This window comes from Clupea harengus, chromosome 5 (genome assembly GCF_900700415.2).
Source record: "Clupea harengus chromosome 5, Ch_v2.0.2, whole genome shotgun sequence".
Lineage (NCBI taxonomy): Eukaryota > Metazoa > Chordata > Actinopteri > Clupeiformes > Clupeidae > Clupea > Clupea harengus.
Genome location: NC_045156.1, coordinates 27,918,345 through 27,926,106, shown reverse-complemented (window position 1 = coordinate 27,926,106; position 7,762 = coordinate 27,918,345). Strand labels below are relative to the sequence as shown.

At 41.5% G+C, this 7,762-nt stretch overlaps 2 protein-coding genes across 2 annotated transcripts; one reads left to right on the top strand and one right to left on the bottom strand.

Moving 5' to 3' along the window:
- The first annotated feature begins 120 nt into the window (after nucleotides 1-120).
- LOC116220587 (transcriptional regulator QRICH1-like) lies at nucleotides 121-2,081 on the top strand. Its single transcript, XM_031568405.2, has 3 exons — nucleotides 121-345; nucleotides 662-752; nucleotides 1,253-2,081. Exons 1-3 carry the CDS (start codon nucleotides 171-173, stop codon nucleotides 1,440-1,442), a joined length of 456 nt encoding a protein of 151 aa, XP_031424265.1. The 5' UTR covers nucleotides 121-170; the 3' UTR covers nucleotides 1,443-2,081.
- A 725-nt stretch (nucleotides 2,082-2,806) lies between these two features.
- LOC116220586 (mitochondrial RNA pseudouridine synthase rpusd4-like) lies at nucleotides 2,807-5,261 on the bottom strand. Its single transcript, XM_031568404.2, has 7 exons — nucleotides 4,946-5,261; nucleotides 4,632-4,803; nucleotides 4,298-4,502; nucleotides 4,101-4,194; nucleotides 3,686-3,836; nucleotides 3,230-3,327; nucleotides 2,807-3,018 (listed from the first exon to the last, which is right to left on the bottom strand). Exons 1-7 carry the CDS (start codon nucleotides 5,177-5,179, stop codon nucleotides 2,821-2,823), a joined length of 1,152 nt encoding a protein of 383 aa, XP_031424264.1. The 5' UTR covers nucleotides 5,180-5,261; the 3' UTR covers nucleotides 2,807-2,820.
- Between the last annotated feature and the right edge of the window lie 2,501 nt (nucleotides 5,262-7,762).

Genomic DNA, 7,762 nt, shown 5'->3' with positions numbered 1-7,762 from the left:
CCTTCTCTCTTCTTCTTCCTCAGTACTACATTATGCTTAGTCTGTCCGTCTCTTCCACTGTCCCTTTGTCCGTCTCTCACTTATCTGTCCCAATCTACATGTATCATACAGTAACCGTGTTTGTTTACATTAAGCTGCATGAGAGGGGCTTGTTTGATTAGCTGTTCACCATGATAACTTCTGTCTGCGTCAGGTATTTCCAGCTGACCTCAGTGGAGCAGCATATGAAGGTGGCCTTCTCCAAAGTGCTGAGGCACACTAAGAAGAACCCATCCAACCCCAAGGACAAGAGTACTACCATCCGATACCTGAAGGGCTCAGGGCCCCATCACCTTGGCCAAAAGGGTGAGGGACTCCGCACTACAGCACCTGCTCATTGTCAAAACACAAACGAAAGGATGTTTGTAAAAATCTCCCTCTTTCCATTGTGCCTTCAAAGTTGCATCGTTGTTGTAACTATAGAAGTTATCACACGTAACAATAGCTACTTCACCTGCGGTCTACTTAAGGTACAAAAACTGTGGTAATAAGTAGTAATAGTTGTAGTAATAACTAAATGCTGACAAGCGAAGCACCCATGCAGAACTGGTGTATTACTTTACTATCGGTCAGAAATAATGATGTCTCCATACACAAACTAACTTGTATTCTGTTGCCATAGTGACTGATGACATGTATGCAGAGCAGTCAGAGGACCCTGAGAACCCCCTGCGCTGTCCTATCAAACTCTACGATTTTTACCTCTTCAAATGGTGGGTCTGACCTTTGACCTGGTTGGTGTTTCCTCTGTACATGTGTTTTGTCAACCTATTTATCATCTTGGCAGTAAACGGTCGAGCTCTACATACAATGTATGTATTTCATGAAATGTTATCAGAGCAAATATATATATATATATAAATATATGTATGGCCAGGCGTCATTCGGTTCTCACCACAAGTCATTTCTCCCAGTGGAGCATGTATACAATTTTCAGAGAAACCAAAACATCACGTTCTTTTCTTGACTTCCTGAAGTTTCAGAGACATGTCTTGCAAGAATCTCATAATCATCAAAATCTTTCAAGTGTCGCAGTCTTGCAGAGTATTTGAACACTTTGTGAGCAGTAGACAATGTTTCGGTGCAGTTCATATTTGAATAATGTCTTAATCCGACTGTAGCTCCTCGTGATCCGTCTCATTGTTCTGTCCCAGTGTTCTACTGTTTAGGTTGTCTTTGTTCATCATCTATCTCTTCCATATTCCCTCCGCAGTCCTCAGTGTGCCAAGGGGCGGAATGACACGTACTACTTGACTCCGGAGCCAGTGGTCGTGCCCAACAGCCCTATCTGGTACTCAACACAGCCAATCCCCAGCCAACAGTTGGAGCATATGCTCACACGCATCAGCATGGTGCGGGAAATCCAAGAAGTCATCGCCATGGCATCCACAAATGTAAACTGACCCGAGTGAGCGTCTGTCTCTCCATTGTGGTGGATTCATTAGAACTTCTCTCTTCCAGCAGCAGTCTGGAGGACTCCAGCATTTCCTGCTGGAAATTGAACTTAATGGCCTTTTCACTTTTTTTTTTTTTTACATAAAATATATATAAGAATATGTACACCTAAAGATACATCTCTGTTAAATCACCTCCTGACTGCTACTATCATGAAATCTACCACAGTGAATGGAACTTCTGGTAAGGTAGCTCAGTCATGGACTGTACGTTTAATTCCACCAGTTTCCCCACACCCAAACCTCATTTGCAAGTTTCTGTGAAGTAAGTACCCGATTTCTTTGGTGGAAAGAGACAGACCTAAGTAGAAAGCTTGGGAAGATGTTCCCTACACACACACACACACACTCACTCACAGCTCTCCAACCTACCCAAACTGATTTCACCAGTGAGGAAGAACCTACTGAGCAGGGTCATGGCTCCCTGTAGCACGTCATCTGCAGTATGATTATATATTAAATGTGATTTCTGTTTTGCTTTTTATTTTTATATCTGTATGTATAATCTCCCTGTCTGTATTGAAATACTGGAGTTGGGAGGTTATGCAGGAAAAGTTCATGGTTTCAAACATGCTTTTTGTACAGTTATTGTCCTGTGTGGTGTGTTGCAGTTTAGAACGGTTGCCTCCCATTGTTGCTGCTGTTTTTATCTTAGTCATCAGTTGTGTTTTACAGGTAGGTGATCTTAGTGGATGGCTTTTAATAGGAACACCAAATAATATTGGTATACATCATTCTATTTGCCTTAACCCACTACTGTTTTAGTGACCAATGAGATATTTGTTGGGCTAATTTACAGCTTGAAGAGAATTCTTAAATATCAGCAGATATATTATTAATATATATTAGCTTGTGTATGCAAAACACTTGAAACGTATTTACCAACACAAACACTGAAATTTACCTGCAACACAAGGTTAAGTTTGGGGAGAGTCAGGGCTATTTAATAACACGTGGCAAAGTTGCTTTTTAGCAGAGGATTCAGAATATTTGACTTTTACAACAGCTATACACAAGAGCCTAAAGCCTCCAGAAATGCATGTACATACACACCAATCACAACAAATGCAGAGTATTTAAGGACTGAAAACAAGTTGCCTTATCAACATCTGATAACAATGAGCACAATAAGCATAGTCCAAATCAGGGCCTGCTATGAGCAGTTGGATTAATTCAGCTGGCATCATGGGTTCCTATACCACAGGATTCCCCATCATCAGCGGCTTCTTCACACAACTTGACTAGAGCCTACTGCTTCTCCCAGTCGTCCGATGCTTCTTCACACAACTGGACCAGAGCCTGGTGTGTTGAATGTGTATGTCTCAATTCATGGTTTCTCTGGTAGGGAAAGCTGTAGCCGTTGCACAGAGCTTGTGAAGAACCTGGGTAACCGGCAGGATACAGTGAGGTCACGGTGACCTTTGAACCCGGGGATTGTCAGCTTGTGATGGTGTAGGTGCAGAGGAAGGTGGCGTGCTTTGCTCTGTTCCAGGCCTAAGTGGCGCAAAACTCCCTCTGGCAGTTGCTATATAAAAAGAAGCACAGAAAGGTAGAATTGTGATTTACACCCAAAGGCATAAAGAAATGCCCACCTGCATTGAATGTAATGGTGCAGGAGAGAGTCACTCTACTGGGCCATTTACAGTTTGTTGCAAACATGTTCAGTTTATTGACAAAATGGAAATGACCACCAATTTTTTGTTTCCAAGTCAGAGATGTTTTGGTGAGGTTCTTACCTGAGGTGCTAGCTTATTCCAGTGGGCATATTTATGGTCCCCCAGGACGACGCACCCCATCGCAAAAGCCATGTGGACACGCAACTGGTGCTTCACGGCTTAAAAAACAAAGCAAAAAAGAAAAGTAGTTACAAATCACCATAAATGTTTGCTGACCTGGCACTATCAGACCATGGCTATGTGCGAAATGGAATTTTTAAAAAGCTGCATTCTTAGAAGGTAGGATTGTTAAGACAACGGACTTGCTAAACAGCTGAAAGGTAAAGAAGTTTTGGATGCAGCCTACATCATCTGGAACATTTTGATTGAGTAGAGTTGAAAGAGTGGGCTAAGGGGAGTCGTAGATTCAATCCCTTTCAGTTCAAGCTTAATGTAGACTACAATCCAATTCATCCCAAATGAGAATAGGCTGTCCACAACAAACCAGTACCAAATACCAGCCTGCTGACGACTGACCTGTGACCGGCTGGAGCTCCACTAGGCTGCAGCTATTGGTACTGTCCAGCACACGGTACTGAGTCACCGCGCTGTGGGCATGCCGGTTGGCTCGCACCCGAGTCACACCCTCTCCATCAGCACTGGTCTGGAAGAGTGGACTAAGCCCCATCTGATGGGAGAAGATCATTTTGTATGGTTTGAAGAGCATGAGGTCAGTGAATTCCAATCATGTTTACATTTGTGGGAATATATTCGCTATAGTATGAGTCAATTAAATATGCTTTAGCTCTGATGGAGAGAAACTGGTTAAATAAGGTCAAATTATACAGAATGTGTTTTAACAGGCCAATGCAGACTGATCACCTTATAATTATTATTATATGTGATGATTTTAATTTAACCTCTATATGTAACTGCAATCTGTAACAGTCACCTTAAAGTGAGGTTGTGCTCCAGTGACCTCTCTCTCAATGACAGGTATATCTACAATCCCCTCTGAGGGCACAGGTACGCCAACAGCCACCGCCCTGCAAAGCAAAACAGAAGCTGTTCACAACTGAAGATGTTTGTTCCCTCAGGAGTGGGGGAGAGAAGCACAAGCAGTGTCTGAAATCCCATTGACGTATGTACCAGTACTTCCTCTCCACTTGTAGGGCCTTGAAGAGGGTGTGGATGTGGTCAGCTGCCTCTTCTGTTTGGGCAAGCAGTAGAGTGCCAGTTATGTCTTTGTCCAGGCTGTGACAAATGTGCAGCCGAGTCTCTGTCCTCATGCCATGGAGCATTTTCGCCAATACTGGTAACACACTTTGTATGCTGGTTGTGGCACCCGTTGTATCTAAACAGAAGGTAAAAGTTCAGTAGGAATATAAATACAGCAGTTTTGACATTTCTCTTTTGCACGACACAAAAGTGTCAGTATTTTAATGTAAGAAATGTATGCATCTAAATTTGCATAAACTCGTACCGTGCACTGGAACTCCATAAGGTTTGTTGATCACGATTACATCTTGATTTTGAAAAACTATGCTTTTGTGTAAGACTTTGGCTAGCACGTTTGGATGGACACTTTGTAACTGTTGGGTAAATTGCTTAAGTTGTGTGACTCGGCGCTGCAACGGGGAGACGGCAGAGAGTGTCTGAAAAACATAAACATGTGGAGAATGGAGCCACATTTGTTTGGGCGACATGACTCCTAAATTATCAGACAGATTCACCGAAAAATAACACATGCATGCAATGTACAGCTTTTAGGCTAACATACAATGTTTGTTCACCAACCTCTTTGAGCTTTGGTGTTTTTCGGCTATTGGGTTTCCCTTTCGACTCCCGTTCTCGCTGCACAAGGTCAATAGCTTTAAGACCCCTCTTGTTTTCAGATGCTGGTCCACCGGTTTCTTTCCCTAGAGTACTCATAGGTGAGCGGGCAACCTGCTGACATGATGGCCACGTTTTCAGACAATAATGACATGTATTACTTATGCCACAACTCACAAGAAGTTTAGTCCTCTTCATTCTTAAGTATAACACGTTATACCAGAGCGCATATAAGGACTATGATTATGCTAAGTGCAATTCGCTCAACACAGACCAGTTGTCAGCATGTGAACTTCAGAGCATGACTGGGGGATCACTTCCGGGTTTACGAGCCTTCAGCTAGATGTCAAAGTAAAAGCCTGAACTATTTCGCTTAGTCTTTGGCTTGGTAAGAATGTAATATAAGAATGGTCGCTCTATGTGAAGGATGTGTAGTTGGCATAGACTCTCACAGCCTACCTTTTCTGAATCTTAATATTAATCTATTTCAGATGTTCATCTCCTGCTAGTCTTCAAATATTGGCAACCTATATGCCGGCTGGTGAAAATTACGCTAATCCAAATCGCTAAACTAGCTAGTAGTAGTAGTACTTTTAGTTTGAATCGTTTATCCCAACCCTAATGATGCCCACTCAACTTTAATTGTAGCCTATGCTTTTTGTTGATTTAATTATTAATTAATATAGCACCATTAATGTTAAGGTAAGGTATTTAGCAGACACTTTTGTCCAAAGCGACTTACAAAGCATTAGATAAAAAAACAGTACAAACAACAATGAGAAAATTCAGTATTAAGAATAATACTTAGATAAGAAATGTGTGTGGATCAAGAACTATTTGAGTGTGGATAACGAAAAAGTGAAAAGAATGTCTCAAAATGATGTCAGTGGAAGCTGGGATGAATGTGTGAGTTGGATGATCCATAAATGCAGATTCAACACCTCACACGCAGAATTACAAATGACATTCCACGACAAATGCACAAGCAAAGTATGATGTGTATTTACAAATATACATCAATTTGTACAAATCATAGTACATTTATTCAAATGAGTACTTATAAGTCACAAGAAAGGAGTTCTGTGTTTGTGGATGGAAAAAAGACATTTGTAAATCATCGAATATTAGTGGATCATGGTACATGCATTTACAAATAATTTTGAGACATTATTCTCTCCATACGAAGAGAATGCCACTATAATTGAGCCTGGAAGAGTTCATAGGTCCCAATCGAAGAATGCAAAACCCCCGTCAACCCCCGTTATCCTAAAACACAAGACACAACCAACTTAGCACTGTGGACTGATCATGCTCTTGTACTGCAGAGTAAGTTAACTGTTCCCGTTATTGTTGGAATCTTTTTCATTATCTATTGTCAACATTATTGTATGAGAGTCTGCATTGCTAAAGTTATTAAGGCTACAAATGACACATCTGATAACACTGCAGTGAATGTATAAGTCCAGCAAATCTGTGTGTGTTGTTTTAACCTAATATGAGCTGATTTTCTAGCCGGGATGAAGTCCATTATATATTATATATCCTTCATAAATGAAATCCATTATATATTATATATATATATTATATATATTCCATTCGTCTATCCTTCTGGACAAAAATCTCTGTGACTTTGTTGTTGTAAAAGTCCTCCTTATCTTCTTTTAGTTTTAAAAGTCTCTCTGTCTCAATGGAGATTATTGCCAGGGATGAAAGTCGTCCTTGGTCAGTCCGATTCCGACTGTATGTTTTGAGTCTTTTCAAAGCAGACAATGACCTTTCCACGGACACTGTTATAACCGGTATAGTGAGCCCCAGCTGGAGTCATTTTGTCGCCTCAGGAACAGTCTGCATCAGATCCTTCTGGGCCAAAAAGCTGAGAAGCTGTCCAAGGGATTTACATTCATCCCTCACTGTTTGTGAGCTATACAGTCCGATGAGATGAAAACAGACAATTATTCCTGCAATATGACTGCTGAGCTCTGCTGAAGTCTTTAAGGTGCGTAGCAACACCATGTGCCCTCTTACTCCACGTAAGCTGGACAACTACACCACAAATGTGTTAAGAAGGATGATTGGCTCTTACTTGGCTAGACAGGAGGCGCCAGAAGCAAATAAAAGTCTTTCAGACTTTGTGATTTGTGAGCTAAATTACATGACTGCCTCTAATGAGCAGCCAGGAAGTGATGTCACTGGCCCAAAGGCTCCCGCTCCATTTCATGCATGAGACATAGACAAACATTTCTATCAAACATAGAATTTCAGATGAACACTTTTGAGGCAGGGACCAATGTGCTTGTCAACTCAGTCAGAGGGCTACACCTCCCTACAATCTTCTAGATTCGACGCAGAGGAAGATGGTTCGTCAGAGATACCATGGATTGACTTCTCCTCTAAATACATGGATGCCATTGCTATGGACATTGTTGATCAGTTTGCCAGTGACAGACATAAGAGCCCAGACTTCCTTTAGTTCCTCAACTCTGCGAGTGGACACAGGTGGCACAGACAGCAAATAATCTGGAAATGGGCAGGAACTAACATAAAATGAGCAGGAACTACTATAAAATGAGCAGGAACTAACATTAAATGGGCAGGAATGAACATAAAATGAGCAGGAACTAACATAAAATGCCCGTCAGTCCGTTTATATCCCCAACTTCTAAAATGCTGATTAAAGTAGAAAAGATGTTTGCTTGTTGGTCAATAAGGAGCGGCAGTGACCTCAAAAGGTTTGAGGTCAGACAGCTGATCGATGTGAGTACCCATGTGATAGTGTGTGAT

Bases quoted from the DNA above. Each gene is read 5' to 3' on its own strand.
- LOC116220587 (XM_031568405.2), top strand. From the start codon at position 171: ATGATAACTTCTGTCTGCGTCAGGTATTTCCAGCTGACCTCAGTGGAG. The intron at 346-661 runs GTGAGGGACTCC...CTGTTGCCATAG, and splicing joins CCATCACCTTGGCCAAAAGG to TGACTGATGACATGTATGCA. The intron at 753-1,252 runs GTGGGTCTGACC...TTCCCTCCGCAG, and splicing joins GATTTTTACCTCTTCAAATG to TCCTCAGTGTGCCAAGGGGC.
- LOC116220586 (XM_031568404.2), bottom strand. From the start codon at position 5,179: ATGAAGAGGACTAAACTTCTTGTGAGTTGTGGCATAAGTAATACATGT. The intron at 4,804-4,945 runs GTTGGTGAACAA...TATGTTTTTCAG, and splicing joins AAACACCAAAGCTCAAAGAG to ACACTCTCTGCCGTCTCCCC. The intron at 3,837-4,100 runs GTGACTGTTACA...TTCTCCCATCAG, and splicing joins GAGCACAACCTCACTTTAAG to ATGGGGCTTAGTCCACTCTT.